Source organism: Macaca fascicularis, chromosome 1 (genome assembly GCF_037993035.2).
Source record: "Macaca fascicularis isolate 582-1 chromosome 1, T2T-MFA8v1.1".
NCBI lineage: Eukaryota > Metazoa > Chordata > Mammalia > Primates > Cercopithecidae > Macaca > Macaca fascicularis.
In genome coordinates this window covers 167,647,055-167,674,257 of record NC_088375.1, presented here as the reverse complement: position 1 = coordinate 167,674,257, position 27,203 = coordinate 167,647,055, and the positions used below count along the sequence as shown (strand labels likewise).

At 36.7% G+C, this 27,203-nt stretch overlaps 1 protein-coding gene across 6 annotated transcripts in view; it reads right to left on the bottom strand.

Annotated features, from left to right (window-relative positions):
* The window catches only part of SLC35D1 (solute carrier family 35 member D1), a 57,311-nt gene that overhangs the window by 11,544 nt on the left and 18,564 nt on the right, over nt 1-27,203 (bottom strand). For 4 of the 6 annotated variants that reach the window (XM_005543102.5, XM_005543103.5, XM_074004333.1 and 1 more), the window contains 3 exons: nt 12,916-12,983; nt 11,780-11,858; nt 508-590 (listed from right to left, as the gene is read on the bottom strand). In XM_005543102.5, the coding sequence (XP_005543159.1) occupies nt 508-590; nt 11,780-11,858; nt 12,916-12,983 (230 nt within the window). Of the gene's footprint in view, nt 1-507; nt 591-1,825; nt 1,958-11,779; nt 11,859-12,915; nt 12,984-27,203 lie in introns of those variants that run through there. The other 2 variants (XM_045369214.3, XM_074004336.1) reach the window with 1 other exon arrangement.

Below are 27,203 nucleotides of genomic sequence, written 5' to 3'. Positions count from 1 at the left end.
ATACTCTAAATAGAATATAGAAGCATTTTCTCCACCCTCCACTTTTATTTTTTTTTAATTTTATTTATTTATTTATTTTAGGCTGGAATGCAATGTAATCACAGCTCACTGCAGCCTTGACCTCCTGGGCTTAAGTGATCCTCCCACCTCAGCCTCTCAAGTAGCTGGGACTACAGACATGCACCACCACACCCAGGTAATTTTGGTATTCTTTTATAGAGACGGAGTTTCACAATGTTGCCCAGACTAGTCTCAAACTCCCGGGCTCAAGCAATCTGTCCACCTCAGCCTCCCAAAGTGTTGGGATTATAGGTATGAGCCACTACGCCCGACCTCTCCCTGCTTCTTAAAAAGCATTATGTAGAGACATTAAATATCTAGCACATAGAAGGCACTCCATATATGTTTAATAATGAATAAATTTTCCATTAATTTAATAGCCTAACCTTATTGTGACATTATTTGAATATCCAATCCCGATTTTTCAATTTAAATTGTTTTACTTACCTGATATTTAAACCAATGAAGTTTGTCCACGTGAAAATATAATCTCCACCAAAGACCATTCCAATATAAGTTATTAATATATTCTAAAAATAAAAATAGTAATATACTGTTACACAGGCTTAACGGAGTTTCTTAAATATATATAAAATTCATCCAAATATCTGTCCTTAAAATACAAAAACAAATAAACAAAAGACAAACAACGAAAACCCACCAATCCTAATAAGAGTATAGTATAAGGAAGAACACTATTAAGAAAACAGTGACATTAACCTCTTCCCAATCTATTTCCCCAGAAGATAAATGCTTTTGCCAATACTAAAGAATACTACCAATAGAATGGGAGAAAATATTCACAAACTATGCATTGGACAAAGGTCTAATATCCAGAATTGATAAGCAACCTAATTCAACAAACACAAATAACACCATTGACAGGCAAAGGACATGAACAGATATTTCTCAAAAGAAAACATACATGCAGCAAATAAATATATGAAAAAAGGCTCATCACTAATCATCAGAGAAACACAAATCAAAACTACAATGTGATACCATCTCATATCAGTCAGAATGTCTATTATTAAAAAGTCAAAAAACAACAGATATTGGTGACGTTGGGGAGAAAGCGGAATGCTTATTTATACACTGTTGGGGAGAATGTAAATTTAGTTCAGCCACTGTGGAAAGCAGTGTGGACATTTATCAAAGAACTTAAAACAGAACTACCATTTGACTCAGCAATCCCACTACTGGGTTATATCACCAAAGGAAAATAAATTGTTCTACCAAAGAGACACATGTACTCTTACATTCACTGCAGCATTATTCCTAATAGCAAAGACATGCAGTCAACCACGATGCCCATTAATGATGGACTGGATTAAGAAAATGTGGTACATAAGCATCATGGAATACAATGCAGCCACAAAAAAGAATGAAATCATGTCCTTTGAAGGAACACGGTTGCAGCAGGAGGCCATTATCCTAAGCAAACTAACACAGGAACAGAAAACCAACCACCACCTGCTCTCACTTGAAAGTGGGAGCTAAACACTGGATATACATGGATACCAAGATGGGAGCAACAGACACTGGGGGCTGCTTGAGGTGGGAGGGTAAAAGGGGGGTGTGAGCTGGAAGACTACCTGTTGAGTACTATGCTCACTACCTAGGTGACAGGATGGTCTGTGCACCAGGCCTCAGTGACACACAATTTACCCATGTAACAAACCTGCACATGTACCCCCAGAACCTAAAGTATCTTTGCCTCTTCTTCTAAAATGGAAAAAAGGGAATGGTGGGGACTTTACCAATATAATGACTGTTTTTAGAGGAATCCTCCTTGGTATCTTAAGAAAACACATGGGAAGTCATCTCAAGGTATTATACCTAAAATCACTTCTGACACTCCCAGGTGCAAACATCTTCTGGCTCCCTTTTAATTATCCTAAGACCATAAAAACAAAAAATAAGTTTCTAAAATTTAAACTAGAGGCTGAATATCCCTTATCAGGTCCCAAATACTCAGGACTCGAAATATTTCAGATTTCAGATTTTGTAATATTTCCATTACACTTGCCAGCTGAATATCTCAAATTCAAAAATCCAAATGCTTCAGTGATTATTTCCCTTGAATATCATGCCGGCATTCAAAAAGTTTTAGATTCTGGAGCAAGCATTTTGGATTTCAGATTTGGAGTTGCAGGACACCAAAATATTTTACCCCCAAATATATTTCTTTAACATACAGTAATTAAGATAGCTGTCAGAAAGTTAGCAAAAAGAAGTAGCTCTGCAAAGCTGTCTTTTGTGAGGGAAATTTACATTTGTAGAAAAATCTACACTGACTGCAGCCAGGCCTCCCCTTGTCCAGATCTAGGAAACATTAATTGAGAGTCTGACACCTTTCAAGGTCTAAAAAAGCATTTATCATCTATTGTCTCCAAGGGCTGCTACCCGTGAGGTTTCATCTGTATAACAAGACCACTTTTGCTAGCCAAGCCTTCTGTCCCTCCTATAACCTATTTTTGCCCAATCTAAGCCCCCATTCTTTCTCTAACTTCAAGATAGTATATAAGCTTCTACACCCCCCTGGGAGGTTACGTGGTCACTCTGCAATATTCTCCATATGCACATTAATAAATTAGATACCTTTTATTTTACTAGTCTGTCTTTTGTGAGCTGATTTTTAAGCAATTTTTCCCTTGGTCCCTACAGTTTTGACACAGTAAGCAGGGTCACCAAAGCTGTTCTGCTCTTTTGGAAGCTGCAGCAAAGATAATCCAGGACCTCATCAGCCAGCATAAGATAAAAATTTCTTACCAGCCAGGCTCCAGACCTCTTTCTCCCTGTGGAATCTGATCAAGTGGATGGTTAAAAAAAAAAAAAAAAAACACACTGTTTTCTTTTTCCTCTCCAGAATCTTTTTGTATTTTTTGCCATCAGGTCTCCCTCTGTCTCTCAGGTTGGAGTGCAGTGGCACAATCTCAGCTCACTGCAACCTCTGCAACCCAGGCTCAAGTAATCATCCCACCTAAGCCTCCCAAGCAGCTGGGACCGCTGGCTAATTTTTTATATTTTTGGTAGCGATGAAGTTTACCATATTGCTGAGGCTGGTCTTGAGCTCCTGAGCTCAGGCAGTCCACCTGCCTCAGCCTCTCAAAGTGCTGAGATTACAGGAGTTGAGGCACCACGCCCACCTATAGAGCCACCGAGCCCAAATCTTGATTAATGGGAGAAAAAGATTTGTGTGACGAGTCTTGGTTGTAGCTTTTGGTACCTGTGGCATGAATATTCAAATTGTTTGATTCCTTTCTTCCTCAAAATAGTCTTTTCCTTTATCTTTGTCTGTGTTGCTGTCATAAAAATTAGGGTACTGCTTGAGGTTCTCTCTTGTCATTTTATGCCCTGGAAAGTTTGACTTCTGATCAAGTGGAAGCACACTCTCTCTTGGTCTCTGCCATCTTGGGGCATGACTTTTGAGTCATGTCACGTGGCCAGTCTAAAAATGGCTAGAAACCCAAGATTTTGTTCCAAATGTGTCAAGCTCTTAGGAGAGTCTGTCATAAAAAGTCTCATCTACAAGGGGCTTTTGTCATCTCAACCTTTGTTGCCTGCTTAGTACGAAAAAAGTCCAATCCTATGAGGGCCTACCCACTGTCACAGATTAACAGGTCTGTGACTGGTGGGACCCCATATATTTGTGGGTTACTGGAGACCATCCATGATAATTAGAACCTTTCACTATCTGAGCCTATTCTTGGCAATACATTTTTTTTGTGGGGGCGGGGCATGGGAACTTTGGGATAGTAGGCTCTTCTATGCCCTCTCCAAGAAAACATTTCTAAACCTAAAAAATTACATCCTGGGTTTTCCATAAAGAGACTATTAGATTGAGTCACTATTAAAATAAGTACACCATTAAAAATTCAACAGTCAAAAGATGGATCCTTTAAATTAGACTCCCAAATTAAAAGAAAAAAAAATTTTAAGAGATCTCTTATTCTAAACAATTGATGAGAAGGTCACTTTTTTTTTTTTAAAGACACATAATAGTGTCATGGTTAGTCTTAAAAATTCTCTTGACAAAATTAAAGGAGCAAAAATCTGACCTAAAACAAAGTTAAAATCCTTTGTAAGCTCACACTCCCTGCTTTAGATCCCCAGTGGGATTCACAGTAAAGGTTGCTGTACCTTATGGCTGGCAATTCACCACCACAGCCTGGGTTCAATTCCTGGTCAGAGAATCGGCCCCTTTTGGCTCAATATTCATGTGACTTTGACTTTTTGGGGTACCCATCCACCTCTTTAGAAATGCCAAGTGCATCCTTAGTTAAGTCATAACTTTGGTTAAGTCTTACTAGTTTCACTTGCGAGGGTATCTTCAATAAAAAAAATTCAAAAGGCAAAAATATCTGTTTGTCCCCCCAGCTAAAATCTGGTAATAGATTTTAAAAAGATTTTTTAAAAAGAGCTTTGTGGTTAAAAGCCAGCTTAATTAAAACCTGATGTTCAAATTATACATACATATATAATTTAAGAACATATATCCTGGAGAGGGAGAGAGAGAGAGAGAGAGAGAGAGAGAGAGATCTCCTGTTCTTAAATTTTTTTTCAGTAGACTAAAACTTTTTTTTTTAATTATTTTTTTTAAAGTTAGACTCTTATATTTTAATTCCTTTCTTAGAAATTGGGCCAGGCACAGAGGCTCACACCTGTAATCCCAGTACTTTGGGAAGCAGAGGTGAGCAAATCACTTGAACCCAGGAGTTCAAGACTAACCTGGGCAACATGGCAAAACCCTGTTTCTATAAAAAAATAAAATAAAATAAAAGTTGGCCAGGCATGGTGGCAGATGTCTGTAGTCCCAGTTACTCAGGAGGCTAAGATGGGGGGATCAATTGAGCCCGGGAGGTCGAGACTGCAGTGAGCCATGATTGTGCCACTACACTTAAGCCTGGGTAACAGAGTGAGACCCTGTCTCAAAAAATATATATTTCTCTCCCATTTACTCTTATTCCTTCCTATTCCTCCTTCCTCCGCTTTGCTGTCTTTGGTACTACATAAAAGAATCTAGAGGGGACTTCTAATGATTGAGATCCCTTAAGAAACACAAAAAAGGATGCCATCTACCCCCTTTCTTGTACTGTGGGAGAAAGTGACCTTTGTGTGTGTGATGAGTGGTGAGTCATCACCACCATAAGAGCTACAGTTTTAGAGGTGACTGGTAACAGCTGTTTACAGTAAACGATTATTACTACAAGAGACTACTTGTTTCTTTGTGAGTTTAGATTTAAAAGATGTAGTTTAAATACTTTAAAAAATGTCTTTGTATCAAAGTACACTATACAGGCATTGCATAACCTGGTTTCATGGCATTTTTCTTTCTGGGGATGTGGGATTCAATGTAAAAGTAAAATTCTAAAGTTTTAAAGCTCTGTATGTTCTGCCTTTCAACAGTGCCTACTTTCCGCATATTTTAATTATTAGGCCCTAAAAAGTACAGATACTTCGTTGACCCTGTTCCTTAATGGGCTCTGCCTGAGCTCAGTGATCCAGTTAAAAAACAGATTAAATTTTACAATGCCCCTCTAAATAAAATTAGTGCCCTTATAAAATCCTGTAAGTTCCTATAATTCTGTTACCTTGACATCCATTTTTAATCTTCCACTAACCATTCAAACTCCTTTTAAAAAATATAAATTCTCTCTCCATACTATAAAACATAATTTACTACCCTATTTTCTCTAAAACACAATAAGGGCTTGGGCCATGTGAGACAGATGCACTTCAATCTTTTTCACTTACAAAAACAAAGTTTAAATCCAACTTTCCTTTAAACTAGTGAGTTTTACTGGTCTTATGGCTAAAATTTTAAAACCAAAGCTATAAACTCTTTATTTGTGTCCATCTATATTTTTATATATACATGTCTATGTGTATATATGCTGTCTACATATCAAATTAACTTATAAGTTAGTACTCATAAATAAGCACAAATAATTTTCAAGTTCACATGATTTTAGTAATCCTTAATAAATTAAAAGTTTAAAAATTATTAGTAAAATAAAATTAAAATGTCTTCAAATTTTAAGTCAGATTTTTTTTTTTTGTCCTGGTTGGATTGATCAGACAGGTTTATACTGGCTCTACTAAATGTTTTAAAGTCACAGAACTGTTACTTCTATAATATTTTTTATTATTATAATTTATCTGTGAGCTTATGTCTGTAAATTTGAGACTTTAGATTCTAATGTCTAGGCAAACAACCATGGTAAGGTCTAGGGACAACACCCAGGCCCTGTCCTCCCTAGCCCAACCATGTCTCTTGGCCATACTAAGGATTAACTCTTCCAGGCATTGTGTTCACAGCTCTATTCTTTGTTTTGCACTCTACATATAGTTAAAATTACTTATTTCCTAGGTTTTTTCACTAAAAATAAGAATTACTAAGAGATACTATCATAATTAAAATACATAAACTAGATATTAAAATAAACAATTCAATATGCAAAGTATATTCAAAAAGGAAAATGTGTTTTTCATAAAGGTTATAAAAAAACATAAAAATATGTTTTTGTAAAAATAAAAAGATATTGCCTAGTATAAACATTTAAAAAGTTTTTAATTAAAAAAGTAAAAATAAATATTTTTAAAAATGTTTAAATTTAAGAGGCTATTTAAAAACATATAAAAATCTTGTGGTTAAACTAATTAAAATTAAATAGATTTATTTACAAGGTTTTATTAAAATTAACATTAATAATACACTAATACAAAAATAAAACCTAATTTTCTCTGGTTTTTTTTTGAGACAGGATCTCACTGTGTTGCCCAGGCTGGGGTGCACTGGTGCGATCTCAGCTAACTGCAACCTCTGCCACATGGGTTCAAGTGATTCTCCTGCCTCAGCCTCCCAAGTAGCTGGGACTACAGGTGCACGCCACCATGCTCAGCTAATTTTTATATTTTTTGGTAGAAACAGCACTTCACTGTGTTGGCCAGGCTGGTCTAAAATTCCTGGCCTCAAGTGATCCCCCTACCTTGGCCTCCCAAAGTGCTGGAATTAAAGACGTGGGCCACCAAGGCCGGGCAGTTTTCTCTTTTAAACAAATTTTTCATGTAGTATTAATAAAAAATAATTTTTAAAATTTTATTTACCTTCTAAATAAACTACAAAAAACAAAGAGGGGGAGAGGGAAAAACAGATTCAGTGTAACTCATGGTGTCTTTATTATGTCTTATAAGTCTCCACCAAGAGTAAAAGGTTTTGCTTTTTAAAATCTTTAAATTATCACATTGACTAAATAAATGATATATTTTAGTGGCCTATAATCTTGTTTTAAACCTTTGATATCTGACATATTTCCCCAAATCAAAATTTCAAATTCAGTTTTTTTTTTACCTCAAACTAACTTTTTAGATAATAGGGCCCCTAGAAGTCCAAGAGAAACATATTAGCCTTATTCAGTATGTTAAAATCAAATGGAAATCATTTAAAAAATGGTGCTTAACTTTCTCTGCGTTATATTTATATAAATGTGTTATTAACATATGTTCTGAATCTCTATGAGATTCCTAAAGATTTGAAATGTCTTCACATATATTATCAGTAATAATTATGATTATGTTAAATTGGTATATGCCAGTGAAATAACCAAATTTCCTTGTCAATTGTATAACTATTCTAAGACTTTTGTTGTCCATTGACAATTATTGTTTTACTTTGATTCTTCTCAAAATGCAGTTTACAATCGGGTAGAGTCCAAAATTTGCTTTTTCTTCAGAGAAATTAATAAAAAAGACCCTGATAAGTAGTTGTAAATACAGGTTTCTGGTAACTTTATTGATCAGACCATTAGACTAGGTGAAAACTTTCAGTACTCTAGTTAAAAAACTGATGTATTCATGAGGATTGCTAACCTAACATCCAGCAGAATAAGAATTAATTACATGGAATTACATTAGTAAAAGACTAAAGTAATTTTTATGACTTTAAAAAAAATGCTGTGTTTGCCAGAGTCAAAAAACTTTTTTTTCTTTTAAACTACTTATAATTTACAACAATTGAGTAAAATATACTTTGTGAACAAATTTAAAACATGTATCTTTCTAATTTCTCCAAATTTAAAAACTATTTATAAATATTCTTAACTTATCAGAACATAATTGTTTAGGTAAGTTCAATACACATCTGTTTTCTTTGTAACAGGACACAGTTAGAGACACTGGTTATTTTACCAAGGCTGTGACTAAAATAACATATTTTCAGATGCAACCAGACCACTTTAAGAAATTAAAGTTGACTTTATAAAGTCAATAAAAAGACCCTTGTCTACAGAGTTCCTTTACAAGCTTCCTGACCTGTGATAAACAAAAAATGTAACTTTCTGACAGGCCAAGGGACCTCAAGTTATTTTATGATATCAAAAGGAGAAAGATTCACCCAATTTGTTACAGGTATTAGAGTCTGGTGGCAAATCCTTGGCTTAGCTTCCTGGCCTTGAGGCTTTTAAAAGTCTAATAATCTAAGATTCCTTATTTAAAAGTTCCAACAAAACTAATCTAAAAAGAGCCTATATGGCCAATCGCTATTCTTACTACACTTTATACAAATAAGCAGGCGAAGTATAATAAGACTTAAACTTATTTTACAAATAAATTGATCCTGTATGATTTATCTTTGGTAAAAATGGGAGACTAGAGAAAAAAATATGTTTCAAATAAAACTATAGCACACCTGTTTAAATTAGATTCTAGCCTCATTCACTGTTGTTTTTATTACTTCTCTAATATTTAGACTAAAACCTAAATTCTTTCCTGGATACAGGTTTCCAAACTAACATTTTCAAATTTTTCTTCCATTTTTGACTTTAAGTCACTGCAAGTTAAAACTGTACTTTTCTTAAAGCCCTATAAACTGAAACTAGACAACTTAAACTTCAGGAAAAATCACAAGTTACACACAAACAGCCTTCATGCCTACTGATGTATACACTACTCAGAAAGTTCACTATTTCAATAGTGATTTGAACTATAATCCAGTAAAGTCTGTCAGATTGCCACTGCAATCTGAAGATACTTCAAGGATTCTACAAAACTCTATATACTACTCCAGACATTAACCTTAGTTTTTTTCTTCTGTTTCCATAAAAACACCTCCTATTAAAGATCTGTTTGCCTTCATCATACATAGAGGCCTAGTGTATCTACAATGCCACCTCCTAAAATGGGACACAAATGTTTAAACTAATCCATTCTTAGGACTATGACCAAAAAAAGATATGGGACAATGTATTTAAATTTACTCTTTTCTGCTTACCTAAATTTGTTTTCTCACTTCTTTGTCTATCTCAAATGACCTCTGGCCCAAATGGCTTTTAATATATAAAACTTTTGGAAGTTTTAAAGTGAGGACTGAAGGAAATTAAAATATTTTACCCCAAAATATATTTCTCTATTTCTCACAGGCCTCTAGATTAGGCCTATGAGACACAAAGTAAAATGACACAGTGAAAAAGGCCAAAAAGAAACTTCAAAATTATTTTTCTAATAAAACACCCTTTGAGAGAACCTTCAAAATTATGTCAGCCTCGAAGACAGGAGGTTGCCTTAGAAAGGATTTTCCTATTATTTGAAGGGACATAATAAAATTAAGTATCATGTAACAATAAACAAGGCTAGCAGACCAACTTAGGAAAGTGTATAATAGGACCTCATTTGAATACAGAGATCCAGGGATTAATTATGTAAGTTGCCCAAGGAACTTCAGAAATGAAGGGGACAGAATCCAACCCATGCCGCTCGAAATCAGAAGTTGGAAAACCTGTAGGTATATATTAGGGTATCCTAAGCAAGGCTGGCTATCAAGAAAAGACACCAACGTCTTCAAAAAAGAAATTATCAGGAAGCAGAGAAGAGTCACAATAGGTCAAAACTAAGACTGCAATTCTCAAACTTTAGTATACCTGACAACTGCCTGGCAACCTTGTTAAACATAAACATTTCTAAGCTTTACTCTAGAGATTCTGACTGAGTCTATCTGGGTAGGCCTTGGAATTTCTACTTTTAACGAGTTATCCTAAGTGATTTTCCCACCATCCTGAAGAGAAAAAGGAATGCTGACCCTAAGGATTTGCAGGGGATTCTCAAGCACAGAAGGAAGCTTAAAGCCTCTTGTAGGAGGAATGGCTGAGCTAAATGGGTTACGACTGGGACGCTAATGACAGAAGCTCCACTGTGTCCTGTGAGACTTCGACCCTGCAAGGGTATCAGCGATTCCCATCTGTCCGCATGTGCAAGCCATCCTTCAACAGTGATACCCTGCACCAGTAGGAAGCAAGAGCAGTAGTAAACTAATCAGACAATTCAGTTTTTGCCTCCCTGTGGAGTTTGTAAGTAAAATTAAACACCCTGGAATGAGTAAATCCATGGAGTTCTTGGACTACTGTGAGGAGAAACATGTATTAAAAGGAAAGTATAAACTTTATGTAAGCAAGAATGACTATTTGTATCCCATGTTGATAACGATAAAGTACACTAAGAAATTCCAGGCAAATAGGTTTACTTATTAAAATTAAACATAGGCTTTCCTGCATCATCCCTCTCCTTAGCTAAAAACATGGCCTATTTCTCACATTCTCACTGCTCTTATACTGAAGAGGCAAGCCATCCACTTTGCCTTTGAAGCATTCACTTTACAAAACCAAAACACAGCCAGAGCTAATTTCGGGGAGGGGCCTAAAGCTGTCTCAGTCAGCCTGGCATATGGAATGTCTCTAGCTTTCGAAACAAATTCACACTGTTGACCTGTTATATAATTTGGAATTCTATTCACAACAAACAGTCCAATTTCATGATTTGAAACCACAGACTTTCTGGAGTTTTAACCCAATCTAGTTTCTAAAATGAGATCAGGTGGGCACCATTCTATTGAAACTACAAAGATAAACAGCAGAGCAGTAAAAACTTGACCTCTGAAACCCCTTCCCTCACTGAGTACTGGGGCATCAGAAAGGAAGGCACAAGGGTAATGGCCCTCTTTTCCCCAAACATTAAGGATCTACATCTCTCGGTCTTGCCTTTTTAAGGAAGCAGGCCCACTTGGCTAATTCATTTGGAATTCAGACAAGCTGCGGCCTCTTGAATCATAAAGCACTGGAATCACAGAGTCAGATGGAAGAGGCCTCAGGCTTCAAGCTACCAACTTTAGCTCAATATTCGAGTCAACTTGGTTCTCCTGGCTGAAGACAAATTAGTCTCCCTCAAATAAAATGGATCAGGAGGAAATGAGATCACTGGAAATGTCAGACGCAGCTTTCAAAAGTGAGCCATTTAAGGTTTGGCTCAGGCATAGGAAAACTCTCCCGATTAGTTTCTGGCCAGCATCCTTTCCCTACAAAACAGCCAGATCTCAGTGAGGCAGAGAACACAGTAGTTCTCACTGGGGGTTAAACGGACAGGCTTATCATTACCAAGCTATTAACCTGCCCTGTCAGAAACAGACCTAATTCTATTCCTTCCTCTATTCAGATAGTACATTTTCCTTTTCCCATGCTCTTCGGAGCTAAGCTGCCTCCAAGTAGAGACTATGCCCTCCCTGCATTCTTAAAGACTGTTTCAGAAACTATCACCACAATTTGTCAAACTAAGACAGTTATGTGAGGAAATAACGATTTGGGTCTTAAGGCCATCGCCAGACTCTTATCTTAAAGGAACAATTTTCAAATAACGCAGGTACCAAAAAGATAACAGTAGTTTTTCTACTTACCTTAATACAGCCAACTATTGTAGTTGTAAGAGCAGAATTATACTGCGTGCAGAGTACTGTGGCGTACATTAAGATAAACCTAGAATGAAGGAAGAGGTATAAAATCCAGTTTCTTACTTTATAGTAATCTCTAGCTAAGATAAACAATCAGTGTTGGCCAGGCCAGCACATTCTAGTCACTGACCAGCTATGAATTTTCCCCACCTCACTGCTTGTTATACTGCAGCTTCAGAATTTTTAAAATTTCACTAAAGAGAAACACATTCATCTCCTTACCAAGTATTTTTCCTTGCTGCCCTCATCAAAACCCTGCACCATCTCTTACAATCATGACTTTTTATAGATCATGCTTCCTACTAATACGCCTAAGCCAGACAGAAAGCTCAGAGCTCACAGACCCTAAAACGCAGTTGTGCACCTTCCATAAGGACAACATGTCCTCTGGGCCAGATGGAGGCAAGAGAGATCCTTAAATATTGAAGAAAACCAAATTAAAACTACTTTAAGAGGAGATACAAAGCCTCTGATTTACACTGAGGCTTCTGAGCCTGACTTAGTACCAAGGCATCAGGTCAACTTTATTTTGAAGCACCTGCTCACTGTGTGCCAGATCCAGTCACAAATAGCAACTAAACTGACTAGCTGAGGAAAAAAAAACACATTAGAGAAACATGGAGGTGAGGAGAAGAGGCATGTTTGCAGGTATCCTCTCATCCTCTACATATTCTCTTCTATGAAGAAGAAAACATAGTAAAGAGGGGTCAAACTGCCCCAAATTCAAATGCTGCCACTGCCACCTACAAACTGTGCAAATTTAGACAATTTACTAAAGTTCTATCTGTCAAATGGTCAGTATAGAGATAAAACTATATAATGCATGTTGAAATATGATGGTGCTTACTAAACAGCAGGTTATCAGGTAAACTGTTTCTTTTCTTCATCCTTCTAAAGGTATCAATTCAGTAGCCCTAAGAGCACATTCCCAAGGGCTATGAAACCACCTGAATCTGGAGGCTTAATTATCCTAGGCTGACACACTCAGGAGACCTAAAAAGATACTGAGAAATGAGGCACGCAAATTTCTCTAACCTATTTCTTTAGGAAAACTATCTGCTAACAAGGTAGCAAAGGCTTACCCCATCACACAGGAGAGGGTGAACTGCAGAAGAAAGAGGGTGTCGGCCCAGCCTTCAAACTCCACAGCCTGCAACACACAAGAAAGCATTAAATTTTAGACCAGGCCTTCAAAATCAGCTATCCCGTTTTAATGTAAATCCTTCTATGAGTCTGCCTCCAACACAGACACAGACACAGACACAGACACAGACACACACACACACACACACACACACACACACACACACAGGTATACGTTTCCCTGAATTACTGCAAGGATAGAGAGTGATGTTCAAAGATTTCATGTATACAGAGTTGAACTAGTAAGTCGTTTCATAAGATTTTCTCTCATCCAAAATGTAATGTGGGGATTTTATACTTCTCACTATTGGTGCAAAGAAACTGACATTTCCGTGAAGGCACAAGCCATATCTGGCTAATCTTAGTTCTTTCAGATGGCTATTAATGTGCTAGTACTAAAGGCTTTCTCAAACATCAAAACATGTTTCCTTTCTGTAACAGGTGAAAGCTTAAATACGGCCTTACTTATACAAATTCAGCTGAGGTCTATTCAAGGAGAATTAAAGTTTTAAAACTGTTAATTCTAAAAACAAGGTATTTTGTGGTGGTGGTGGTGGTGTTGTCTGTGTTAAGCCAAAAGGAAAGGAATAAACGGAAATGAAAGGGCACACTGATAATCTCATCTCTTGTCCAAGAGGAATGGATTCTCAAGTACCTAGTTGTTTTTGCAATAGGAGTTTGATAAGCAAATGTGAGAAACATTCCACCTTTTATCTCTGCCAACCTGTCCAGCTTCAACGTTTGCTACTTCCACATAAACCTCATGACACCAGGGCTCCAACAATACCAGGCTCCCTGTGGCTTATAAAACATAACATACACTTTCCTACTTGCATGCCTTTGCCTGGAATGTCCTTCCCCTCAACATTCGTCTGACTACTGTTCATCCATCAAATTAAAACTCAAGGCTCCCTTGTGGGGCCTTCCCTGATCAAATACTCCTTCCTTTGTGCCTCAGCACTCCTCCCTAGAGTTCTTGTCCCTTTGACCTGTAAATCTTTCCACACCATGTCCACAGATTGAGCTCCCTGGAGGACCCACATCACATTTATCTAATCACATTCCTAACAGGGCTTGACAGACATAGACAGTTTGTTTATAGTTCTTTGTTGAGGTAGAATACATGAAAAATAAACTAATTTTATGTGTTCAATTCAATGAGTAGTCACAAATGTATAATCATGTAACCATCATTGCAATCATGATAAAGAAATCAACTCCTTCCAAAGTTCCCTCCTCCCCATTGACAGTCAATCTCCCCTCCATTTCAAGCCCCTGGCAACCTCTGATCTACTTTCTGTTACTATAACTTCACTGTTCAACAATTTCCTACAAGTGGAATTGTATACCATGTACTCTTGTGTCTTCCTTCTCTTTCACTTGGCATTATGCTCCTAGGACTCATTCATCCTATGTATGTATCAGTAATTCATTCACTTTTATTGCCAATTAGTATTCTATATTCTATCTTGTGGGTATACCACAATTTGTTTATCCAAACACCAGGTAATGGACATTTATTTGAGTTATTTCCACAAGTTATTATGAACCTTTGAACCTTCGGTTACAAGTCTCCCAATTGACATGTTTTTCTTTATCTTGGGTAAATAGCTAGAAAATGGGATTGCTGGTTCATTTGGTTAGGTGTATCTTTAACTTCGTAAAAAACTGTCAAACTGTTTTCCAAAGTAGCTACACAACTTTGTATTCTCACTAGCAGTATAAGAGAGTTCCCACTGCCCTATATTCTCACCAACACTTGGAACTGTTAGAGGCCATTCTAACAAGTGGGTAAATGGTATTTTGTAATTTTAATTTGCATTTCCCTAAAGACTATCAAGTTGAGTATCTTTTAATGTGGTTCTCTGACATCAGCATTTCTTCTTCAGTGAAGTATCTAAACCTTTTGCCAACTTTTTTTTTTTGAGACAGAGTCTCGCCCTGTCTCCCAGGCTGGAGTACAGTGGTGCGATCTCAGTTCACTGCAACCTCCGCCTCCCAGATTCAAGCGATTCTCCTGCCTCTGCCTCTCAAGGAGCTGGGATCACAGGCACGTGCCACCACACCCAGCTAATTTTTGTATTTTTAGTAGAGGTAGGGTTTCACTATGTTGGCCAGGCTGGTCATGAACTCCTGACTTCAAGTGATCCCCTTGCCCTAGCCTCCCAAAGTGCAGGATTACAGAGGTGAGCCACCACCCTGGCCTCTTTTGCCAAATTTTTATTCACATTATTTGTCTTCTTATGATTGAGTTGCACAAGTTTTGAAAAATATATTCTGGATAAAACTCCTTAATCATATATATGTTATGCTACACATACACACATACATCAAATACAAATATTTTTTTCCCAGTCTGTGACTCACCTTCCATTTTCTTTTTTATTTCTTTAAGACAGATTCTCACTATGTCGCCCAGGCTGGAGTGCAATGGCACGATCTCGGGTCACTGCAACCTCCGCCTCCTGGTTCAAGTGATTCTCCTGCCTCAGCCTTCCCAGTAGCTGGGATTAAGGCACATGCCACCATACCCAGCTAATTTTTGTATTTTTTAGTAGAGATGGGGTTTTGCCACGTTGGCTAGGCTAGTCCTGAACTCCTGACCTCAAGTGATCTGCCCGCCTCAGCCTCCCAAAGTGCTAGGATTACAGGCGTGAGCCACTGCACCTGGCCTCACCTTGCATTTTCTTAATAGTGTCTTTTGAAGAGCAAAAAATGTTAATGTTGATGTAGTCTTAAGATCAATATTATCTTTTATAATTCTTGCTTATAACTTTTTAATGAGACGTGGGTGTAACCAAAAGTCAAAGATTTTCTCCTATCTTTTCTTCTAGTTTTATGGTTTTAGCTTTTACAGTTAGGTCTATGATCCTTTTAATATTAGTTTGCTACAGCTGCCATAACAAAGCACCACAAAACTGAGTAGCTTAAATGGCAGAAATTTGTTGCCTCACAGTTCTGCAGGCTAGAAGTCCAAGATCGAAGTGTCTACAGGGTTGGCTCCTTCTAAGAACTGAGAGAATCTTTTTCTTGCCTCTCCCCTAGCTTCTAGTGGTTTGTTGGCAATCTTTGGTATTTTTTAGCTTGTAGAGGTGTCACCCTGATGTCTAACTTCATGTTCACATGGTGTTCTCCCTCTGTGCATACCTGTGTCTTAATTTCCCAACCCGCCCCCCCACCACTGGCCCTTTTTTTTTAGGCAAGATCTTGCTTTGTCAACCAGTCTGGAGTATAGTGGCATGATCATGGCTCACAGCATCCTTGAACTCCGGGACTCAAATAATCCTTCCACCTCAGCCTCCTGAATAGCGAGGACTACAGGGGTATACCACTGTACTTGGCTACTATTTTTTAAATTCTTTTGTAGAGACAGGGTCTTGTTTTGTTGACCAGGTTGGTCTCAAACTTCTGGCCTCAAGTGATCCTTCCACCGTGGCCTCTCAAAGCACTAGAATTATAGGTGTGAGCCACCCTGCTGGCCCTTGATTTCCCTTTTTAGTAAGAACACCAGTCATATTGAAATAGAGACCCACCCTACTCCAGTATTACCTGATCCTAACTAATTACACTTCAATCATCCCATTTCAAAATACGATTATATTGTGAGGTACTAGGGGTTAGGACTTCAATATATGAATCTGGAAGGGGAGGGACACAATTTAACCTATAACACTTTTCCTGATAAATGTTTGTATATTCCACAAGGTCATAGTCAAGGTTCACTATTTTGCATACAGACGTCAAATTGTTCTACCAACATTTGTTAAAGACATTATCTTTTCCTCATTGATTTATTTTCACACCTTTGACAAAAATGATTGCCCACATGATATATTTCTATTTCTAGATTCTCTGTTCTATTTCACCGGTCTGTCTACTCTTAATCCAATATCACAGTGTCTTGATTACTGAAGCTTTATAAGAAGTGTTGAAATCAAGTAGGATAAATCCTCTAAAACTGTTATTTTTGAAAACTGATTTGACTATACTAAGTCCTTTGCCATTCCACATAAATTTTAAAATCTGCTTGTCAATTTCTACAAAAATCTTCCAACAGAGTTGGGGTGGTGTTGAATCTATAGATGAATTTGGTAAAAACTGACAAATTACTATCAAAACACCTAATTAATAAACATAAAAATCACTTATTTAGGTCTTTTAAAATTTATCTCACTAGTGTTTTGTAGTTTTCAGCATACAGGAAACATACTGTGCTAAATTAATCCCCAACTACTTTATAATCTGAAGGTATTACAAATGGTATTTTTTACTTAGCTTCCCAGTGTTCACTGCTATTGTATGGAGCTACAGTTAATTTTTGCATATTGACCTTGTACTGTGCAAACTTGGTAATTAGTTTCAATCACTTTTTTCTAGATTCTTTAAGATTTTCTACATATATCATGTTTTTAATACACACAGTTTTGGTTCTTCCTTTCAAACCTATATTATACAGATGAAGTTCTACAACATAACACTGAATAGAACACTATATGAGCGCAGACATCCTCGCCTTGTTCTCAAATCTTGGTGAAAAGTATTCAGTCTTTCTTTCACCATTAAATATGTTAGCAATAGATTCTTTGGTAGATGTCCTTTATTACACTGAGAAAGTTCCCTACTATTCCTAGTTTATTGAGAATTTCACACTCACGAGTGGATGTCACATTTTGTCAAACAGGTTTTCTGCATCTATTATAGTTCTACTATATTCTTGTTAATATGGTAAGCCGCACTGACTGATTTTCAAATGTTAAACTAACCTTAATTCCTGAGATAAACACAATATGGTCATGATATACTGCCCTTTTAATATATTGCTGGATTTTTTTGTACTGTACTTTCTCCCCCCTTGTAATGTTTTTGTCAGATTTTGGCAGAAGGTAATCCTAGCCATATAAAATCAACAAGGAAGTGTTCTATCTTCTGTTTTCTGGAAGAATTTATGTAGAATTATTATTATTTCTTCCTTAAATTTTTTGTCAAATTCTCCAGTGAAGCAATCAGGGCCTGAAATTTTATGTAGAGGAAAGTTTTTAACTACAAATTCAATTTCTTTAACATAAGTAGAGCTATAATAGCCCTATTATTAATTAAAACTTATGACTAATTTCAATTAAACAGAACTATTTAATGACTGTATTAGTCTCTTCTCATGCTGCTATAAAGGAATACCTGAGACTGGGTAATTTGTAAAGGAAAGAGGTTTAATTGACTCAGCTCCGCATGGCTGGGGAGGCCTCGGGAAACTTACAATCATGGTGGAAGGCACCTCTTCACAGGGTGGCAAGAATGAGTGCCCAGCAAAGGGGGAAGATCCTCATAAAATCATCAGATCTTGTAAGAGCTAACCCACTATCTTGAGAACAGGATGGGGGAAACTGCCCCCCCATGATTCAATTATCTCCACCTGGTCCCTCCCATGACACATGGGGATTATGGAAACTACAATTCAAGATGAGATTTGGGTGGGAACACAACCAAACCGTATCAATTCCTTACTAAAGTAGAGCTATTCATATGCTACCTATTTCTTCTTGAGTGAGCTTTAGGTACACAGTTTGTCTTTTCCAAGAATCTATTTTATCTCAGTTGTCAGGTTTATTGGCATAATATTGTTCAAAATATTCCCTTACTACTCTTCTAAAATATACCTGCTCTGTAATGAGGTCCTTCTTTCATTTCTGATATTGCTAATTTATGTAAACTCACTTTTTGGTCTGATCAATTGGTTATGAATTAGCAATTTTATTAATCTTTTTTTTATAAAAAAAATCCCAGCTTTTAGTTTCATTGGTTTTCATTGCATGATTTCTATTCTTATCTTACAATCTTACATTTCTTATGTTTATTTTGGATTTAATTTTCTAGTTTCCTTTTTCTTTTTTCTTTTTTTCCTTTTTAAAAGATAGGTCACACTGTATTGCCCAAGCTGGCTGTGAACTCCTGACCTCAAGTAATCTCCCTACCTCAGGCTCCCAAAGCATTGGAATTACAGGCATGAGCCACCTCGCCCCAGCTACTTTCTTAAGACAGAGGCTTAGATCACTCATTTAAGACCTTTCTTCTTTTCTAAAATAAGCATTTAGGGATTTAATTCATAGAATTAATTTTACAGATTTCCCTCTATATACTGCTTTGGCTGCATTCCAGAAATTTTCCTATGTTGTATTTTTTTGTTGTTTTTTGAGACAGGCACAAAAACAGCCAGGGTCTGTTGCCTAGGCTGGAGTGCAGTGGTGCTATCTTGGCTCACTGCAACCTCTGCCTCCTGAATTCGAGTGATTCTATTGCTTCCCAAGTAGCTAGGATTACAGGTGTGTGCCACCACACCTGGCTAATTTTTGTATTTTTAGTAGACACAAGGTTTTGCCATGTTGACCTGGCTGGTCTCAAACTCCTGACATCAAGTGATCCACCTGCCTCGGTCTCTCAAAGTGCTGCAATTACAGGAGTGAGCCACCACGCCCAGCCACTATGTTGTGCTTTGATTTTCATTCAGTTCAAAATATTTTCTAATTTTCTTTGTGATTTCTCTTCATCTATGAATTATTTAGAGGTGTGCTAATTTGCAAATATTTGGGGATTTTCCAAATATCTTTATGCCATTAATTTCTACCTTAATATTGTTCTGGTCAGGGAATATGCTTTGTATGGTTTCAATTCTTTTAAACTATTAAGACTGCTTTTATGGCCTAGAATATAGTTTATCTTGGTATATACCCAATGTGCACTTGAAAAGAACGTATACTCTGCTGTTGTTGAATGGAATGTTCTTTAATGTCAAGTAGATTAAGCTTGCTGACAGTATTATCCAAGTCTTCCATACTTTACTGACTTTCAGTTTCACTGTTTTATCAATTACTGAGTTAAAAATATTAAGATCCCAATTGTAATTGTGGGTTGGTCTATTTCTCCTTTCTGTTCTATCAGTTTTCACTTCACATATTTTTGGAGCTCTCTCATCAAGAATATACACACTTAGGGCCATTATGTCCTTTTGAGGAGTTAATCCATTTTATCATTAAGAAATGTTCCTCTTTATTGTACAGTTTCCTTTACATTCTATGTTTATTGAGCTCCTTGTATGTGTGCCTTTAAAGTTTTCATTAAATTTTGGGGAAAAAAAACGTCTGCCCCCATTCTTTATAGACTTTTTGATATTGCCCCACAGGTCACTAATACTGTGTTCATTTGCTTTACCATGTTTTTTCCTCTATACACTTCATTTGGACAGTTTCTATTATTTCTTTAATGCACTGATCTTTTCTTCTAATCTGTTAATTCCTTCCACTTTATTTTTCAATTCAGATATTTTTCAACCCTAAAAGTTCCAATTGAGTCTTTTTTATAGCTTTCTTTTCTCTTCTCATCCTTTCTTAACAATCCTTTACAGCCTGTCATCCAAAGACTGAAAAATGTTGTTTGATAAATGTTTGATTTTCTAGTACCTTAATGCAGGAAGGTAAACCCTGTCCGTGTTATTCCATCATGGCTAGGAAATGAAAGACCACATTCAGTTCCTGATTTGAATTATAACCCTGTACCAAATGATGCTTCTACTAGCAAGCTTTAGCCAAAAACCCAAGTTGCACATTAGCATCTTTCCTGCCAAACTCAACAGAAGACTAAATGCTACTTTTATCAGGTTCCTTACTAAGTATGTGTACATATATGGACATCTTTATGTACATGACTGTCTCTCCAGACAGACACTGCAAATACCTTGATGATTTATCTTTGTATCCATGGTATTTAACAAAGTGATCAGAAAATAGTAGGTGTTTAATAACTGTTTGCTGGATGAATGGAAGATATGAGAACTCATGCATACAATCTCATGCTACGCTCTTTCATACCTGTAAATACAACCTCCTCTCTGATGAAAAATCAGTAAAGCACAATAAACTCACCTAGGACTCAGGAGACCAGCTTCTGCTAGCAAGACTATTTCCTTGGGAGCAGGAAATGTGTCATATGTCATTTCTGCAAAGTTCCATGCACTTAGAAGCGCTAAGCACATATACTAGCGGTAGTGGATTAAACATCCATGATCTGTGGCCCAGCATCATTTTCTACATACAGATGAGGTGAACTTTGCTTTTTTTGTTTTCCAGTATCTGACCCCTCTGAACTTTGCTTTTTAATACACCCACACACCTGCTTGTACATGCTAACTGTATTTAAGTTGAATGTTAAATCTACATAATTTGTTTTTTAAAAACCCATTTTATTTCACATTTATCTGAAACTTGACCAGAATCTCAAGTATGTTTACATTTTAATTGTTCACATTTTAACTGTTTCTTATACTATCAGTTTGCCCTGTTTCCTGCCCCCACACCCCGGCTTTATTAAGGTATAGTTAACAAAATATATAATTTTAACTTTTCTTCTAATAATTAAAGGTCATCTGAACTGCATATAACTCATTAAATTTGCACTGTTTGTTTTGTTTGTTTGTTTTTGTTTTTGTTTTTTCTTTGAACAGAGAAGGCATAACCCAGTAAACGAACACTTAGGCAATGGAAAGGTTATGTATACCCTGCAGGAAAAGCCACTGTACCTAGAAAGGTAGGAGGACCGGGATTCAGAAGCCTGGTGTCTTTTACCACCTCACCACTGCTTCATTATGCTAGACTGAGCTTCTGTAAGGGAGAACTGCACGGGTATTAAGGCTTCTTCCAGTTGTGACAAGAGTATTAGATCAGCTTGAAAAGCAGAGACTTTATTTACCCAAGCTAAAACACATAAAAGAAATCTCAGCCCTAAAACCTTTCCTCCAACTCTAAGTTATCTTTCTTTCCTGGCTAAGCTATTCTTTTACCCCGAAGTCATTAAGAATAGAGAATAAGTTGTTGTAAGGGACAAAGATAATTCTCTGAACCTTAGTTTCTACATAGGTAAAAAGATGAATAATAAGGCCTCACCTACAGAGTGATCAGAATTACAAAAAAATATGGATACAATTGCTGACATGGAGGGAATCTTGCTCAATAAATGATGTCAGCTACTATATATAATCATTACTTTTAATTTTTTTTATCAGTGACTTAATCAGTGGTCAGTAATCAGAATTATTTGGCAAAGACCTCAAATAAACCTCTCATAAACCTAAGTTTCTTCTCTCCTTTAGCTCTAAATATCTCCTCTGCTTTCGGTGTATGATTATGACATCTATTAAGTCCCGCGTGCCAGGCCCCAGGCAGGCTTTGGGGCACTACGCTAAAGAAGAATATTCTCTATTCTTAATGACTTCGGGGTAAAAGAATAACTTAGGCAGGAAAGGAAGATAACTTAGAGTTGGATTATCAGGTTTCCTGATAATCAAGGAGCAAATGATAAAATAAAAAAATTAAAAACAAAAAAGTGCTGCCATACATTTTTGGAGTGCTTTATGGTTTACCAAGTGCTTCTGCATATATCATGTCATTTAATTGCCATGACAATCCTGTGGGAGAGAAAGGCCAGATCTTATTATACCCAGAAGACAGGTGACTTACTTTAGGTCACACAGGTTGTATACGGTGAACATGAGTCTACATATGCTAAGCCCCAAGGCTCTCTACACTGAATGTTACATTTGATTCAGAAAAATGCACCAAATATATACTGCACAGTCTCCTTTGGGGACATAATAATGACATCTTCAGGATATTAAAATCTCATGGATATTAAATCTCATGGATATGATTCCATTCAGATAAAATTCAAAAACAGAAAAATAATTCTCATGGGATTTTTTTTTTATTTCTCTAAGTATTTGGCCTGTCTCTGGAGAAAGTCAGTCTATGGCACAAGCACACTGTTGCATTCCTCTGCTTTGCCACAGGAATAGATCTTTGGCTGCAACGAAAGCAGCAGCAGCCATTTGAAAGTACAGCTGTAGGAAAAACAGAACGCTGGCAGTCCCTACAGTGCAAACGAGCCCATTCTCCCTGCCATAAAGATAGCATTAAAAATAAAAAATAAAAACTACTGCTTATTAAGTGCCTATTATGTACCAGGCTCAGAAACATTCAGTAACATGTCCAAAATATCTACCTAGTAAGTACCTGTTCAGCTCCATAGCCTATAGTCTTTCCATCTGTACTGCTGGAAAAAAACAAAGGCAAGGCAACAACATGTTCTCAATTTTTTTTTTTTTTTCCTTTATGGCTCCACATGGTTACCAATCAGTGAGTCAAATAGCAGGAGTTCTAATTCTAACCGCCATTAACTTTCTGTGTGGCCATGATAGTTATTTAACATCAGTGAGACTCTACCTGTATTACCAATGTAGAAAACAGTCTGCTCTATATCTGCCTCCTGTGAGGATCAACAGAGAGACTGAAATGCAGACACTTTAAATGTATACAGAATTTACATACAGAAGAGATTATTCACTTAAACTTCCACCACTGTTATCTCTTGGTGGTAGATTTGTAAGTGGATTTTTTATTCTCCCTAAGATAGGAAACAGAAGGCACGGTGAACATATATTTTGTTAATCAGGAAAAAAAAAAAAACATTTAAAACAAAACAAAACTTCTGCTTCTAGAGAAAGCTCTGATAAAGAGCCACTGTGAAGAGAATGACCTACCTGGTCATTCTGTGTGTGACACAGAACTAAAGAGTCTCTCCGCCACAAGGCCTGGAATCTTCAGTCTTAGCTGACTGGTAACTGTGATTACAGATTTAATATACAAAGATGCTTTCTTAGGCTTTCCTTCTGTTTTGAATAAAGTCTTTAGTGCTACAGGTGCCAGGAGTATAATGTAAATACCCCAGGAGTGAAAACAATATCCCATAATCAAAGGGAGACAGCAAATGTTATATGGACCTACCACTACCTATAACTATGCTTTTTAAAAAAAAATTTTTTTAATTGTTAATTTTTGTGGGTACATGGTAGGTGTATATATTTATGGGTGGAGGCTATTTTGATACAGGTATGCAATGTGTAATAATCACATCAGGGGTTGGGCTCGGTGGCTCACACCTGTAATCCCGGCACTTTGGGAGGCCGAGGCAGTCGAATCACCTGAGGTCAGGCGTTCAAGACCAGCCTGACCAACATGGAGAAACCCTGTCTCTACTAAAAATACAAAAATTAGCTGGACATGGTGGCATGCACCTGTAATCCCAGCTACTCAGGAAGCTGAGGCAGGACAATCACTTGAACCCAGGAGGCAGAGGTTGCAGTGAGCCAAGATCACACCATTGCACTCCAGCCTGGGCAACAAGAGGGAAACTCCGTCTCAAAATAATAATAATAAATCACATCAGGGTAAATGGGGTATCCATCCCCTCAAGCATTTATCCTTTGTATTACAAACAATCCAATTATACTCTTTTAGTTATATTTTGAAATGTACAATTATTTTGTTGTGCTACCAAATACTAAGTCTTATTTTTTCTAACCATTTTTTGTACCTCTTAACCCTTCCAGCTTTCCTCCCACACCACCCACCCCCTTCCAACTACCCTTGCCAGCCTCTGGTAAACCACGTACTCTCTATCTCCACCAGATCAATTGTTCTAATGTTTAGTTCCCACAAATAAGTGAGAACATGTGAAGCTTGTCTTTCTGTGCCTGCCTTATTTTGCTTAACGTAATGACCTCCAGTTCCATCCATGTTGTTGTGAATGTCAGCATCTCCTTTTTTATGGCTGAATAGTACTCCATTGTTTATATGTACCACATTTTCTTTATCCATTCATCTGCTGATGGACACTTGAGTTGCTTGCATATCTTGGCTACTGTGAACAGTGCTACAATAAAAATGGGGGTATCTCCTCGATATACTGATTTCCTTTCTTTTGGGTTTTACCCAGCAGTGGTATTGCTAGACTATATGATAGCTGCATTTTTAGTTTTTTGAGGAACCTCCAAACTGTTCTCCATAGTGTTTGTACTAATTTACATTCCTGCCAAGAGTGTATGAGGGTTCCCTTTTATCCACACCCTATTTGTTATTGCCTGACTTTTGGATAAAAGCCTTTTTAACCAAGGTGAGATGATATCTCATTGTAGTTTTAGTTTGCATTTCTCTGATCATCAACAATGTTTAGCACCTTTTGTATATGACTGTTTGCCATCTGTCTTCTTTTGAGAAATGTCTACTCAGATCTTTTGTCAATTATTTTAATCAGATTACTAAATTTTTTCCTATAGAGTTGTTTTTCAAATATTTGCAAATATTTTCTCCCATTCTGTAGGTTGTCTCTTCACTGTTAATTGTTTTCTTCACTGTGCAGAAGCTTTTTAACTTGATGTGATTCCATTTGTCCATTTTTACTTTGGTTGTCTGTGCTTATGGGGTATTACTAAGAAATCCTTGTCCAGTCCAATATCGGGGAGAGTTTCCTCAATATTTTCTTCTACTAGTTTCATACTTTGAAGTTTTAGATAAGTCTTTAATCCATTTTGATTTGATTTTTGTCCAAGGCAGAAGATAGGGATCTAGCTTCATTCTTTTGCATATGTAAACCCGGTTTTCCCTGAACCATACATTGAAGAGACTGTCCTTTCCCCAGTGTATGTTCTTGGCACCACTGTTAAAAATTAGTTTACTGTAGATGTATGGATTTAGTTCTGTGTTCTATTCAGACACATAGATTCCACTGATCTATGTGTCTGTTTTTATAACATTACCACACTGTTTTGGTTACTATAGCTCTGTAGTATAATTTGAAGTCAGGTAATGTGATTCCTCCAGTTTTGTTCCCTTTGCTTGGGATAGCTTTGGCTATTCTGGGTCTTTTGTGGTTCCACATAAATTTTAGGATCGTTTTTCCTATTTCTGTGAAGAATTTCACTGGTATTTTGACAGGGGTTGCATTAAATCTGTAGATTGCTTCAGGTAGTATGAACATTTTAACAACACTGATTTTTCCAATCCATGAACATGGAATAACTTTCCATTTCTTGTGTCCTCTTCAATTTCTTGCATCAGTGTTTTACAGTTTTCACTGTAGAGACTTTTCACTACTTTGGTTAATTTTAAGTTAAAGTATTTTATTTCATTTGTAGCTATTATAAATGGAATTACTTTCTTGACTTCCTTTTCAGATTGTTTGCTATTGCCATATGGAAATGCCACTGATTTTTGTATGTTGATTTTTTTATCCTGCAATTTTAGTGAATTTGTTTACCAGTTCTAATAGTTTTTTGATGGAGTCTTTAGGTTTTTCTAAGTACATGATCCTATCATTTGCAAACCAGGATAATTTGACTCCTTTTTCAATCTGGATGCCCTTTCTTTCTCTTATCTGATTGACTTAGCTAAGGACTTCCAATATTATGTTGAGTAACAGTGGTGAAAGTGGGCATCCTTGTTGTGTTCTGATCTTAGAAAAAAGGCTTTCCATTTTTCCCTATTCAGTATGATATTGCCCATTCATCTGTCATATATTGTTTCTAATTACGCTGAGGTATGTTCCTTCTATACCCAGTTTTTTGAGGATTTTTATCATGAAGGGATTTTGAATTTTATCAAATGATTTTTCCACCATCAATCAACTGAAATGACCGTTTGGTTTTTGTCCTTCATTCTGCTGATATGATGTATTACATTCATTGATTTGTGTATCCTGAACCATCCTTGCATCCCTGGGATAAATCCCACTTGGTCATGATGAATGATCTTTTTAATGTGTTGTTGAATTGGGTTTGCTAGTATTTTTGTTGAGGATTACTCCATTACTATTCATCAGTGATACTGGCCTACAGTTCTGTGTTGTGTGTGTGTGTTTAATGCATCTTTGTCTGACTTTGGTATCAAGGTAATACTGGCCTTGCAGAATAACTCTGGAAGTATGCCCTCCTCCTCTATTTTTCGGAATAGTTTCAGTAAGATTGGCATTTGTTCTTCTTTAAATGTTTCGTAGAATTCAGCAGTGAAGCCATATCCAGGCTTTCCTTTGCTTGGAGACTTTTTATCACAGCTTTGATCTCATTCCTTGTTACTGGTCTGTTCAGGTTTTGGATTTCTACATGATTGAATCTTTGTAGGTTGTATGTGTCCAGCAATTTATCCATTTGTTTCAGCTTTTCCAATCTATTGGCATATAGTTGCTCATAGTAGCCAATAATGATCTTTTGAATTTCTGTGGTATCCATTGTAACGTCTCCTTTTTTAGCTCTGATATTATTTACTTGGGTCTTCTCTCTTTTTTTCTTGGTCTGGCTAAAGGTTTGTCAATTTTTTCTTTTCAGAAAACCAAAAAATCTTTTTGGGTGTGG